The following is a 13,767-nucleotide window of genomic DNA, read 5'->3' as shown; positions in this document are numbered from 1 at the left end:
CTCATTTCACATCCAATATAAATATAATTGATAATGTCTATATAAAAATATAAATGAATCATTAACTTAAAGCTTTTGAAAATTATATCATTTAGTTTTGATAAAAGTTATTGAGTCCAATTGATACTGTGAGTAAGTGCATTTTAATATTTTTATTTTCAAATTTATATTATTTAAAAATTTCAACTAATCAAGATTTTTTTAAAAATTGTTGACGTCATATAGGAAAAAATATTATTAATTGATATTTATTTTAATAATTTTACTGTTGAATGATAAGATGGTAATAAATTTTATAAATATATATTTTTGTTGGTAGTTAAAAAATAAATTGTTTATAAAATCATTCAACTCTTGGGCCCGTACTGTAATTCTGGCCCATTTTCATCTATTGATACCGTTGCCTTGCTCTCCGAATCGATCAGGTCTCGTCTCGCTCCACGCCGTGAGATAAAGAAATAAACCAATAAGATATATTTTTGAGGTAAAAACAACGAGACGCCCATTCCCAGCAATCAAAACGCTTCATAATTTCCTGTTTTCTTACATTTTCCCTCACTTTCCCGAGGAAACAGCCAAAATCCCGGAAATCCCCCCAACCCAATGCCCTCTCCGTTGGGTTCACCCACAAGCTCCCGGTCTGTAACCCAGACCGTAAACGGCTCCCACCGTTTCACAATTAAAGGCTATTCCTTGGCCAAAGGCATGGGCGTAGGAAAACACATAGCCAGCGAGAGCTTCACCGTCGGAGGTTACCAGTGGGCAATTTACTTTTATCCTGACGGTAAAAATCCAGAAGATAATTCGACTTATGTCTCGGTTTTCGTAGCTTTAGCCAGCGAAGGCACAGATGTTAGAGCTCTTTTTGAGCTAACCCTTTTGGACCAAAGTGGGAAAGGGAAACATAAAGTTCATAGCCACTTTGATCGTGCTCTTGAAAGTGGCCCTTATACGCTTAAGTATAGGGGAAGTATGTGGTAAGAAATTGGTTTTTTTTAGTGGTTTATTTATTTATTTTTGGGTATTTCTTTATCTTGATTAATTTTGTTTTTTTTTTCTTTTTTGAGGATTTTGGTGGAATTTTGCTAATATGTTTGGGAAATAAGGTTTAGAGAAAGAAACTTTATTGAAAAAAGGAAAAGAAGATTGATTTCTTTTTTGAATTTTTGGTGCAATTTTATTTCTCTTTGGATTGTTTTGGTTGCTGGGTTTGTAGAATTTTTGGAACTCTGTTAGAGAAATAAGTGTTAAAAAAAGGGAAAAATGTGATAAGACTGATGCTTTTGAAGGTGTGGAAGTGAATGGGAAATGATTATTTGATGAAAAAGGTATGATTAATGCATTAAATATTCAGGGTAATTTTCCCTTTTGGCCTTAGATCAAGTCGTAAGGGTGGGTTGGGGAGTAGAGATATTAGGTTTGAGTCATAGTGCTCTCTCTTGTACCGTGTAAAATTGAGGATAATTTTGATAATTTCAAGTTGTTTGGTTTGTAATTGTTAATTTTTGTTTTGAGCATTGTGATGGATATTTTGGCGGAATTTTAAAGACGTTTGTGAAGAAAATAAATAAGGGAAAAAAGGTTCTATTAATGAATGAAAATTGGGATTATTAGATAGGGTGGATTAATAGAAGGGATTAATTAGAATAGATTGTAGTTATGTATCTTGAGTAGTATAACTGGGAACTCTAAATTTTGCAAGTGCATTTAAGCATATCCGAAGATGATATAACTTTTCTTTCTGAGTCAAATTGAAGATGAAGTGTCTGCTGCATTACTGAAGCAAATAATCTTGCCAGAAAAAAATGGAATCTCTTTTAGGAGTGGTTGTCATGATAAACTAAAATCCAGGATCATAACTTCAGAGAATTTTCATTTTGGCCAAAGCCACATCTTACCCTTTAAGTTTTCCGAAACATAAGTTACTAAACTATCAATGCAGGTATTTAACTCTGCATGCTAATGGAGGAGTAATTTGATGGTACGATTTTTAGAGATCCATCAATAAATTTGTTGGTAAACATTCTTAAAACAAGCATTTGTTTTAAGTGGTAGAATAACAATGAAATGGTCAGTCTATTTTGGTTAGTCATGACATGCAAAGTCTGTCATAAGTTCTTGATGGGAATATAACTTTACCTTGACACTAGAATGGACTTAACTTCATTTGAAGGAAAAAAAAAACTCAAAACAGTGAAGAGAACTAGGATATGGACAGAATGATTAAAAGGATAATAAAATAAGAAATGTTAAACCAAAAGGAATAGATAGCAGAAGAACTGCTGGCGCAAACAAGTTACTGATCCAGCTCATTGATGCACCAGAGTTCATGGGAAGTATACATACATAGGGATTATCCGTCTCCCATTTTTACAGCCAAAAGAAGGTCCTTACAGAAATATGCCTCTCAGCAACGATATCCACATTCAGGCATTGCACTTCCATAAACTTCTTGATGTTTCATGCAAATTGAGAGGCATGATAAATGATTTTGCTTTTCCCTTATGCATCTGTCTCTCCCTGCCTATACATGAAACGGGAAATAGTAACTTATCTCAGTGCCTTAATCATGCTTCTTTTCTATAGATTTTCGCTGCCATTCATCTCTCTCTTTCTCTTGGTGTCAGTATGTTAAGAGGAGTGCAAGGAAGGAGAGGAGGAGATGGAGGAACGATCTCTGCTTTCTTTTTCCTCACACAACTAGCATATCTCTTGGATTAAATACTTCGGTCCACTTATAACATATCTGAATGTGCTACCTTTTGTACCTTTAAGGATCACTAGATGTTTATCTTTTAAAGTTAACGTTTATTATTTCTTCATAAGATGAAATCTGAACAGATTGTTCTCACTGCTTGGTTATTTTCATGATCAACAACATTTTACCATGTTGGAAATCTGTTCTTCTAAAAGCTTCTCACCTTTGATGTTTGTCCCAATCACTTTTTCAGTTGTAACGCATAAACATATAATTGCTTTATATAGCAAGTATCTTTAACAGAGAGCTTGCTAGCCTTAATGTCTTTTATTGTCCTGCCTGTCATTAATTGTTAAAAAATTTAAGTGCAGATCATAATAGTAGTTGTTTATTACCTATTTCTACTGATTTTCTTTCTCCTCTCGTCGTAGAACATGGGAGATATGTGTAACATTTACATTTACCATATATAACCAACTGCAAAACTGACTGTTTACCGAATTTACAGTTGGGCCTGTCTGCCAGTATTAGTGAATTATGGCCTTACTTCTTTTGGAACCACGGTTCCTTTTCCACTATCTTATTTGAAGGAATTAATATTCAAACAATTGCTTTCCTAAAGTTTGACATTTGACTTGTTTTTCCTTTCAATGGGTTGAAATTAATTTGACGCCTTTTCTGTTTTCAGGGGGTACAAGCGTTTTTTCAGGCGGGCTATGCTTGAAACATCTGATTTCCTCAAGGATGATTGCTTGAAAATAAATTGCACTGTTGGTGTTGTGGTTTCAGAAATTGATTGCCCAAGATTGCACCCCATACAGGTCCCCGAGTCTGATATCGGGGCCCATTTTGGCATGTTATTGGAAAATGAAGAAGGTTCAGATATTACTTTTAATGTGTTTGGGGAAAAATTCCATGCTCACAAGTTAGTATTAGCTGCTAGGTCTCCTGTATTTGAAGCTGAATTTTCTGATAGGATGGAAGAAGATAATAACGAAATAGTTGTTACAGATATGGAGCCTAAGGTTTTTAAGGTAGCTCTTTCCACCTTATTTCCCTTTCCTTTGGATTTGTTTTGATGCTGCTTAAAAATTCAAGTTGGCTCACTTGATATGGCACTAGAATCTAGTGTCTGACTGGTTGTTTTTATTTTCCTAACATTCTTTAGCATGTGTGTTGGGCAGGCTTTGCTTCACTTCATATACAGAGATACTCTTATTGACGATGAGGAGTTCTTAGGGACTAGTTCATCTTGTATGCCATCTGTATCCGATGCATTAGCTGCAAAGTTGTTGGCAGCAGCAGACAAATATGACTTGCCTAGACTTAGACTGATGTGTGAGTCTGTACTCTGCAAGGATATATCTGTGAACTCAGTTGCAAATATTTTAGCCCTGGCCGATCTTTATCATGCTATGGATCTAAAATCTGTTTGCTTAAAATTTGCTGCTGAAAATCTTGTTGGTAAGTTCCTTTTCTCTTTTTATTTATTCCTTTCCAGGTATTATGTTATATAGAAACATTGGAGCAATGTTGCCATGTGCTGGGCAAAGTCTGGTGTCCTTTTTATAGCAGTCTACCTGTATTCAGATCTGAAAATGTCTTGAGATGATGCTCAGCATTCAGATTTCTAATGAATTTGAAAAGAGTTTAAAATTTGGTTCTTTAGATGGGTCATTTTTTCTGTTCATGGTTCCAGCTGTCCATGGTCCAGGCAGCCTGCAGGCCTGACCTGTTTAAGGTTAGCTTTGGCTATGTTTTTCAAGCCTAAGCCTGGCCCTGCCTCATCCATGGATAAGGTTGGTGTCCAGAATTCCAGATAATCAAAGCTGTTGTAAGATAAGGTTGTGTAGCCACCAGATAATCAAAGTTGTAAGATAAGGTTGAGTAGCCATTCTCTTATGTCCCTATGTTTTAAGAGTGAGTCCTCCAGGCCTTTTCTTTCCTTTTTTTTTTTTTTTCCTGTTTTGGGGGTGGGGGTGATGGATTGTAGGGTCTTTGGAAACTGTCATGCTACCCATTTGGTGAAATGATTGCTCTGGCATCACTAAATGTATGTTAAACTGTCAATTGTTAAGTTGTTTAATTTTGATGGACTTCAATTGGACATGTCAAATGATGTTAAAATTTAAAGAACTTTGCAATATTCTGTTTATAAAGTTTTTTGCTCTTCAGGAGTTCCTGAAGTTAATGAAAAACCCAGGAATCAAGAGCGGAGCTTAAGGTTTTCATTATTACTATAAGCTACTTTTCCTCAGCATTCTAACTTGTTGCGCTACCTTTGCTGACTGCTCTATCTGATGCAGCTGTTATGCGCTCGGACGGTTTTGAGTATCTCAAAGAGAACTGCCCGTCACTGCAGTCAGAGCTCCTCAAGACAGTTGCAGGATGTGAGGAAGAATTCAGTGGTGGAGGAAAGAGCCGAAGCGTGTGGGCACAGTTTTCTGATGGTGGTGATACGATTGACAGGAGTGTAAGGCAACAAACCTGGGAAAACGGAGGGGAACAAAATCGAGGCTTGTGGGTTCAGCTTGAAGGTGGTGATGCCGGCGAGGGGAGTCCCAGGCAAGAAGAATGACTTTTGGAAACATGGGTATATTGTTTGTCAACTAACATTGAGGAGGACATTAGATGGGGGTAAAGGAGAAGAAAAGAAATTGTGGAAATGAAAAAGGAACAGTAATAGTTAGGAAACATTTGCCTCTATCTTGTGATTTCTCTTTCTTTTAATGTTACATGTCTTGATGATGTGGTATGTTGTGGCAGTGACTAAATTGTGGTGGCAATGTACTTAGATGATTGTTATATGCCGGTACAGTGCATGGAGTACAGTATCATTTGCTTTAGAGTTTGTATAAGTAAATTACATAAATTAGAAAAAAAAATTAAAAACCCCTTGAACAATCTTGTTGATCTGTACTTTTGTCAATATCTGCATTTACGTACAGCTTTCTTCTGGTCGACATGAAGTAGTTTGTCTCTAACCTATATAATTTGATTGAATTTTAATTCAAGTTGTTATTTTAAGCATAGAAAATTATTTTAAATAGATTAGTAAAAATAAACATTGGATGAACCTAGACGTGATTGTCCATTCCAAATTTCTATAAGAAAATGGCGCTATTAACCGAAGAGGTTGCGGTTGTACGGGCATTTTAGCGGGTAATATAAAAACACGTCGTTTTACACGCAACCATCACCTGCACGTTTCTCTCCACAACAGTTATCTCTCTCTCTCTCTCTCTCAGCTTTGTTTTATCTCCAAATAGCTGAAAAATCCAATATCAAAATCTGCCTTTTTTGTTTTCTTTAGCATTAGTGAGAACTGGCGCAGATGGGTTTCTTGCAAATTGATCGAAAACTGAATCTTTTTATTCTTTAGTGATTCTTCCAGCAAACAAACCAGTAAAAAAGAAACAAAAAAGCAAGAGTTGTTTTTTTTTTTTTGAAGTTTGATCGTTAATATGCAAAAGAAGAGTGAAGTACTATTTTCAAAGTATTCAAAGGGTTTAAAAAGCTTAGTTAGAAGAAAACAAGTTGATTCAGTTCATGTAAGGGGAGAAGGTCACCAGTTAGCCAGGCAACTATCTGCTCTTGACCTTACTGCCATTGGTATTACTATTGCTATTAACTTCAAAATGCTGTTTGGAACTTGGGTTTATTTTATTTTTTCTTATTTTGTTACATATTTTGAGTTTGTTGAATTTTGCTGTATTGGGCATTTCAGGTTGACGATGTAATTTCGTTTTTCGTTCGTTTTCTTTTGAAGCAAAAAGTTGGCTGTTTCTGTGAAATCTATGTATAAAGGAAGTAGTGTTTAATAATGGAGATGGAATTCTCTCCCTTGAAGGAAGTAGTCATAATCATAGAGATGGAAGTAGCGTGACTGTATGTTGAGCTTGTTGAATTTGGCCATAGAGGCATATGAATATGTTTATGTTTTCTCTTTTTTTAACCCTTCAGTTGGGTGGTTGCTGGTTTCTGGATTGGTTTTCTTTGAAGATTTTATTTATCTATGAACTAGAGTGACTGTGGGGTTTTGATGTTCACACACCTTGATATTTGTTAAATGTATGTACTGTTAATTAGGAGTAGGGACAACCATTGGAGCTGGGGTGTATGTTCTAGTTGGAACAGTTGCTAGAGAGCACACAGGACCGGCTCTTACTGTTTCATTTCTAATTGCTGGATTAGCAGCTGCTCTCTCAGCATTTTGTTATGCAGAGCTTGCTAGTCGATGTCCATCCGCTGGGAGTGCCTACCATTATACATACATCTGCATCGGGGAAAGGTAATCTAAATCCTTTGGATCATTTTATATTTTCCTCAAGGAAGAGTCAATATACTTCATTACTTGCAGTTATTAATAAACTGAGGATAAGATCCAGAATATCAGTTATGGCACCATGTTTTGCATCTGCTGTAAGTTTAGTAACCTAAGCAATGTGGATACTTTCAGTGTTGCTTGGTTGATTGGTTGGTCTTTGATTCTGGAATACACAATTGGTGGTTCTGCTATTGCTCGCGGCATATCTCCAAATCTAGTGAGGATTTACTTCTAAATATTTGGTGTAATTTATTGTATGTACAATGCTGAACATGTGAGAGAACCTCACATCATGCAAATGTTGTAACATCCTCAGTGCTGTATGTTTCAGGCCTTATTTTTTGGCGGTGAGGACAAGCTGCCTGCCTTTTTGGTCCGTCACACTATTCCTCAGCTTGGTGTTGTGGTGGATCCATGTGCAGCAGTATTAGTTGTTATTGTCACCATTCTGCTGTGTGCTGGAATCAAGGAGGTAGCCTATTCGTTTACTACCCGTAGCTGAACGTGTTTGTAATGCTTTTCTTTTTCATTTTGTGTGTCTTTGTGTTTTATGTGTACGTACTTTTTCTGATTGCTTTCATTTGACACTTGATGTTGTAGAGTTCAATGGTACAAACAATTGTTACAACAGTGAATGTTTGTGCCATGCTTTTCATCATAATAGCTGGTGGATATTTGGCTTGCAAGACTGGATGGGCTGGCTATGAACTTCACAGCGGGTAGCTATTGTGTTTTTCCATCTACTTTGCTTAAGTTGTGTATGGTTTACTCTCCTGTTTATGTATTCCTTTTCATTTTGCAGGTTTTTCCCCTTTGGCATAAATGGGATGCTTGCAGGGTCTGCTGTTGTGTTCTTTTCTTATATTGGTTTTGATGCAGTTACTGCTGCAGCTGAAGAGGTATTACCAAATTTTCTAGGTGCCTTCCTGCCATTATCTTTCATATACCATAGATAGAACAAACACCCTGAATACTAAGATTTCCAAACCAAACCCTTTAAAGTATCAAAATCAGATGATGATTAAGATGCTGGATTCAAAGGAGTGCTAATTATTGTTATTTGCCTCTTGAAATATGACTTTCAAATATTTTATGCATGGGGGCCGAAGAATTTTTCAAGAACCTTTAGTGCTTTCATGGTATTTGATACGAGCCCTGGAAAGCACATGATTCTGTTGTTAGATTTCTCAAAGATACTTCTTGTACCTGCCTTGTGTGCTTCTCATATGGCATGGAAAGTTGTTATCTTTTCCATCAATTAATCATCTCAGTACATCTAAGTTGCATCAGGGTGACCTTCAAGTTAAGATGTTCTATTAGGCTAAATTGATAGATCAAATGTTGAATGTAAATCTGCTAACTTGAATTTCTTAATACTATAGTAGTTTCCTTACCTTAGTAAGGAAGTAAATTGAAGAATAGTACTGGTGAACTCCATGGTTTTTCCATAATCTATTGTTTCCATCTGTCCTCCCACCTTCCCACTCTACTCTTCTTATAAACGGCCCAATCATTAGGATAAAAAGTTTGTATGACAAACTTATGTAAAATATGTAAATGACTACTTGTAATAGTTTCCAGCATTCACTTTTTTGGAGAATGGTGAATGTCTTTGTATTTTTTTTTTTTTTTTGAGCATACCTCTCTTATGGATATTCCTTCTCTGTCTATAGATATATCTTTTTTTAGAAAATAGGATTTCAATTTTAGGATTGTTATTCTTCAAGATTATGTATTTAGAACAAGCTGGATGACAGGTATGCAATCTGTGCCTGTGTGCAAGCGGAAGTATATTCTTAATTGGATTTTCATATATGATGAAAGCTGACATTCCTTTTACATGAAATCAATTCTTATAATCTGACAAGGCAGCTTATTATAGGAAATTGGTCTAATTCTGATATCTTTTTTTTCTTTATCTTTGTTTTTTCTCCTTCATGACAGGCAAAAAGACCTTTGCGAGATTTGCCCTTGGGCATAGGGATGACTTTGTCTCTATGTTGCATTTTGTACATGCTTGTATCAGTTGTTATTGTTGGCTTAGTTCCATACTTTTCATTGAATCCAGATACCCCTATCTCCTCAGCATTTTCTGCCAACGGAATGCAGTGGGCTGCGTAAGCATTATATTCTTTTGGTAGTTAGTTGTGTTTGTTCATTCATTAAGACCTTTTCTGCAAAACTAACTTTTGAACTCCATGTTTGATATTTATAATTGCAGATACATAGTCACAGTTGGGGCAGTTACTGCTCTCTGTGCAAGTTTGATGGGTTCTCTTTTTCCTCAGGTACATTAGCATTTCTGGTTGGTAATTTAGAGTAGTAATTAAACATTAAATACATGACTGGGGAAAAGTATCAGAGTAGCTTTAAGCAAAAATAGGTTCTTTGAACTTAACATTTGAGTGAACATTTGGTTCATCCTTTTATTGTTGCTTAACTGGTTCTAAATTTGCATGAGGATCCAGTGATGTACAAGTTTGTGAAATTAGTGATTTTGCACTTTTTTGTAATTCCAAAAAGTGACTTTATATTTATACTTCTTCAGCCACGACTCTTGATGGCAATGGCTAGGGATGGATTATTACCCTCGTTCTTTTCAGACGTCAGTACACACACCCAAGTTCCTGTAAAGAGCACAGTGACAGCTGGTACCCTTGCTGCAGCATTGGCTTTTTTTATGGATGTGTCGCAATTGTCAGGGATGGTAAGTTGATTCATACCTATGAACTTTAAACTAGATATGTTACATGGGAAAGAATATATTTTTCTTTGGATAAGCATGATTCTGATTTAAGAGTAGTGTAGTGTGAGATTCTTTTTTCCATCTTTGGTGCAGGTTAGTGTAGGTACTCTGCTTGCATTCACTGTTGTTGCTATTTCAATCTTAATACTCAGATATGCTCCTCCAGATGAGGTGCCACTTCCACCATCACTTCGAAAGTCTATTGATTCAGTTAGAATGCAGCTCAATGATGATAGTCAGGGGACAGGAAGGAAAAATTTTAATGATGTCGTTGAGATTGTTGAGCAAAGTTCTCATCAGTTGGAGGATGGGGAAGCAGAAATTCAATGTCCTCTTATTCAAAAGCAAAGCACTGAAGGTAATATCAAGACATACAAGTTTCAGATGGCCATGGCGCAGCATGAATGAAATTATGCAAGGAAAATTTTGATTGTGACACTTTAAATATAAGTTATATTTGTTTAATAAAGGAACCCTCAGAAATCCTTTTTTAACTAGAGACCTTTCATAGTCAAAGAAGTGAAAAGTACTTGTACTTGGCACGTTTCCTCAAAGACATTTGCTGGTCTATTCTGAATTCCTTCTTATTATCCAGAATGTGTGTTACCTTTATGCTTTTGCTTTCAAAATTTGCAAAGCCTTTGTTGTTTATAACAATGCATTTTTTTAAGCATGTTAACACATGTATTATTCATTCCTTGAATATTTAGAATACTTCTTCAGTGCTTTGGCCTCACATTCATCTACAGATAAACAAAATCAACAGAGGAGGAGGAAAATTGCAGTGTGGAATATAGCCCTTTTCTGCATAGGTGTTCTTGTTCTTACATCTGCGGCTGCTGCTGAATACCTTCCCAGGTTTGTCAGCTTTTTGGAACTCTTCTACTTAAATAATTTCTTTATCTAGTGCTTGGTGGTGTCATTCTCAAGCTCACTCCCCTTCCCAAGAGAAAATAGTTGAAGAAGCTCTGGGACCTGACTCATATCCTATGCTTGACAAGACTAGTAATTTGTGGTTAATCTGAAGAGCTCATACTAGCTTCACAAATTTACATTGTTGCTTATGCACATGCTGACTGGACATTTTAAGTTAAAGGCCTTTAGCTTTAGTGGTGGAGGCATCTCACTAATGTGGGGTCAAATGCTTGATTGGGTGCATTATGGTGGGATGGGAATTTTTATTTCATAAAAACTGACCATAACCTCACTATCATGTGGAGGATGGCAATGTAATGACAAACATGACATGAGTTATGCCTTATTCACAAATGATAATAAAGTTTCAAAGAAGAGAGAGTTTGTACTTTGTGTTGCAACTACCTGTTCATAAGGCTTCACTATCACTTGGGGTTTTTTGTGCGTGATTTTGTTCAACTGGGGCCTTATATATACGTAGACACACAGACACGTGTACATGTCATTATATATGCTTACTGAAGGTTTTAAAGGGTCATTACCAAGCTAACATCTATCTCCAATTCCTTTAAGGTCTGATATGGGTCTGAAGTTCATTCTTACAGTTTAATTGATTAAATTTTATTGGGTGAGTCTTCTTAACTCAGTTTGAGGTGAAACATTGGAACTCTAATTTCAGAACTTACAGGATGGTTGGACATGATTTTAATGTGCTTAAGGTTTATAGGCTAAGAACCACATAGCTTATTTCTTTTCTTTTATATTGATGTGTAAAAGATCAAAAGGTTGAGCATTTTCTTCAGTGTGCAGTGACACCTTAAGTAAGAACTGTCATAGTTTGCAATTAAAGATTCTTATGCCTTTAACCATTGTGTTGGTTGTACCAGCCTTCTTCGTTTCACCTTGGGGGCAGTAGGTGCAGCTATTCTGTTGTGCAGTTTGATTGTTATGGTATGTTTAAACCAGGATGAAGCAAGGCATAGCTTTGGGCACACAGGAGGTATGTTCAAGTTTTATGCAATGAACGTGGATAAGAGTTTAGTATCAGGGCATGGTAGCTATGTCTCTCATCTTTAATGCTTCCAAATTGCTTTAAAGCTTCTAAGATTATTCCTTTGCAATGGTTATTGAGTTGTTATCTACCAGTTTGATGGTCTTATTGGAATTTTTTTGAAAGTTAAACAACCAAGTGGAATAGTTTTTGGAGGAGAATATGTCAAATGCCTCTCTTTTTTTTTATCAAAGGCATGAAGAATTTTTATTCAAGGGGAGTTTGAATGCTGTTATTAACTTAAAATACTACCACTTTATAGGCTTATGAATTGATTTATTCATCTGTTTTCAGGTTTCCTTTGCCCATTTGTTCCCCTCTTACCTGCTGCTTGCATTTTGATTAACACATACTTACTGATTAGTCTTGGGTGAGGACTTAACAATACAATGTTCTCTTCCTCTCATTGAAATGAACTTACTGATATTCTGTTTTTTTAATGTTTGATAACCCATTTGATACCCTTTTCAACAGAGTCGACACATGGATCCGTGTTTCAATCTGGCTGATTATAGGGGCATTGATATATATATTTTATGGATGGAACCACAGCTCACTCACAGAAGCAGTTTATGTTCCTATGGCATATGTCGATGAAATTTACCGTGCATCAAGTCTTCAGGTGTAAACTTGCAACTCATTGGTTTGTCTTCAAGCATCACTTCTTTTTCACAAGAAGATGCTTCTTTAATGTATTACTGTATCATTATTAATCTTTATGGTGTTGCATAGTGATGAAATTGAAACCAGTCTTCTGATTGTATAGCAATATTGTCACGGTGGCATAGGCCCCTTCTGAATTGTCCCTGCTGAAAGCTGTATATAGCCTTTAAACTAAACTTATTTTTCCATGTATTACTTCTTTTGTATTAGGCTGATTCAAGATTGTTGTTTATCCCTGGTGGGGAAAAATGCTGAATGTAAACATAGAAAAATAAGTAGGGAGAGGATTCTCAATGGTGAATCTCCCCTTGATGAGTTCAAGTGCCAGTGAGTTTTGACTAAACTGCTTGTGAATCCAATTCTTAGCTTATTTTCAATTTCAAGTTATCAAATATTTAGGCTTACATACTTTAACTGGAATCAGTAATTCAAGTTCTTGTGAATTGGTAATTCAAGTTCCATCACATACTTTAACTTGAAAAATAAGATGAAAGCAAAAATAATGTTAATATCAGGATCAATCCAAAATATTAAATAAATTTTTATTATGTTTAATTAAGTCTTTTTACTTTTATTTTATATTGTTTAGGTTTTTATAATTAATGTTTGAATAATTTAGTTAAAATTTTATTTGTTGTTTTTCTATATTATATGGTATTAACATGGATCGTAAAAATGTTATATGTTAATGTCATCATTTATTATACCGTATCAACATGAAATATAAAATGATAAATTGATATTTTAATTAATAATAAATAATTTATTTGATTTAAAATAAAAAATAAATATATAATTAAACAAAAAAATTAATATTTAAAAACTTTTTTGAATATTATATTAAAAAAAGTTAAATATCTTAATTCACGTCAAATCATGAACGCGAAGGTGTTGACTTAGTGACCCGTTCAATTATTAATAATGTCATACTTTATAATGTGTAGAAGACAATACAAAACTGACGGTGAATGCTACAGTAAGTTTAACCTTACTATAAGGTCAATAAATAAAATTTTTAAAAAATAATAAAAATCTATTTAACAGGTTAATAGGTAAACAATATATATAATTTTTAAATTTATTCATTTTAGGATAACAATATAGATAATTTTTAAATTTATTTAGTTTATTTAAAAGTTATTTAAGTTTTAATTTTATTTTATTTTTAACTTTAAACTATAAGAATATTATTCTTTTTAATATTAAAATTATATTTAATTAATAAATGTAATAAAAATTATTATTATCACTTGTTACGTTAACTCTTACACATTTACGTTAAGATTTTAACTTTTTTATTTCACTTTTATAAGATTTTACGTTAATTCTTACAATTTTACGTTAAACCTTTTCAATAGTAACTTTTA

At 34.7% G+C, this 13,767-nt stretch overlaps 2 protein-coding genes across 5 annotated transcripts; both read left to right on the top strand.

Moving 5' to 3' along the window:
• Positions 1-435: 435 nt before the first annotated feature.
• Positions 436-5,544, top strand: BPM4 (BTB-POZ and MATH domain 4). Of its 3 annotated transcripts, none has more exons than XM_021426657.2 (5): positions 436-977; positions 3,387-3,732; positions 3,883-4,162; positions 4,859-4,922; positions 5,005-5,178. In XM_021426657.2, the coding sequence occupies exons 1-5, from the start codon at positions 604-606 to the stop codon at positions 5,027-5,029; spliced, it is 1,089 nt and encodes a 362-aa protein (XP_021282332.1). In that variant the 5' UTR covers positions 436-603; the 3' UTR covers positions 5,030-5,178. The 3 variants fall into 3 exon arrangements, with proteins under 3 accessions (XP_021282332.1, XP_021282333.1, XP_021282331.1); XM_021426658.2 differs by having other exon boundaries at positions 437-977; positions 4,874-4,922; XM_021426656.2 differs by lacking the exon at positions 4,859-4,922 and having other exon boundaries at positions 441-977; positions 5,005-5,544.
• A 345-nt stretch (positions 5,545-5,889) lies between these two features.
• Positions 5,890-12,721, top strand: LOC110415307 (cationic amino acid transporter 4, vacuolar-like). Of its 2 annotated transcripts, XM_021426916.2 has the most exons (14): positions 5,891-6,310; positions 6,788-6,989; positions 7,158-7,242; positions 7,357-7,497; positions 7,626-7,744; positions 7,828-7,924; positions 8,970-9,142; positions 9,247-9,313; positions 9,574-9,732; positions 9,865-10,129; positions 10,521-10,629; positions 11,574-11,686; positions 12,032-12,107; positions 12,212-12,721. In XM_021426916.2, exons 1-14 carry the CDS (start codon positions 6,163-6,165, stop codon positions 12,363-12,365), a joined length of 1,908 nt encoding a protein of 635 aa, XP_021282591.1. In that variant the 5' UTR covers positions 5,891-6,162; the 3' UTR covers positions 12,366-12,721. The 2 variants fall into 2 exon arrangements, with proteins under 2 accessions (XP_021282592.1, XP_021282591.1); XM_021426917.2 differs by lacking the exon at positions 12,032-12,107 and having other exon boundaries at positions 5,890-6,310; positions 12,212-12,378.
• The last annotated feature ends 1,046 nt before the right edge of the window (positions 12,722-13,767 follow it).

The sequence above is a fragment of the Theobroma umbraticum genome, unplaced genomic scaffold (assembly GCF_002168275.2).
Source record: "Theobroma umbraticum cultivar Fairchild unplaced genomic scaffold, ASM216827v3 scaffold_147.0, whole genome shotgun sequence".
Classification (NCBI taxonomy): Eukaryota; Viridiplantae; Streptophyta; class Magnoliopsida; order Malvales; family Malvaceae; genus Theobroma; species Theobroma umbraticum.
Note: the sequence above shows the minus strand (reverse complement) of the source record. Positions and strands in the feature narration are given on the sequence as shown.

Excerpts from the sequence above, each read along its gene's own strand:
- BPM4 (XM_021426656.2), top strand. The coding sequence starts at position 604 with ATGCCCTCTCCGTTGGGTTCACCCACAAGCTCCCGGTCTGTAACCCAG. Across the intron at positions 978-3,386 it reads AAGTATAGGGGAAGTATGTG|GGGGTACAAGCGTTTTTTCA; the intron begins GTAAGAAATTGG and ends TTCTGTTTTCAG. Across the intron at positions 4,163-5,004 it reads TGCTGCTGAAAATCTTGTTG|CTGTTATGCGCTCGGACGGT; the intron begins GTAAGTTCCTTT and ends TATCTGATGCAG.
- LOC110415307 (XM_021426916.2), top strand. The coding sequence starts at position 6,163 with ATGCAAAAGAAGAGTGAAGTACTATTTTCAAAGTATTCAAAGGGTTTA. Across the intron at positions 7,925-8,969 it reads TTACTGCTGCAGCTGAAGAG|GCAAAAAGACCTTTGCGAGA; the intron begins GTATTACCAAAT and ends CCTTCATGACAG. Across the intron at positions 9,143-9,246 it reads AACGGAATGCAGTGGGCTGC|ATACATAGTCACAGTTGGGG; the intron begins GTAAGCATTATA and ends TTATAATTGCAG.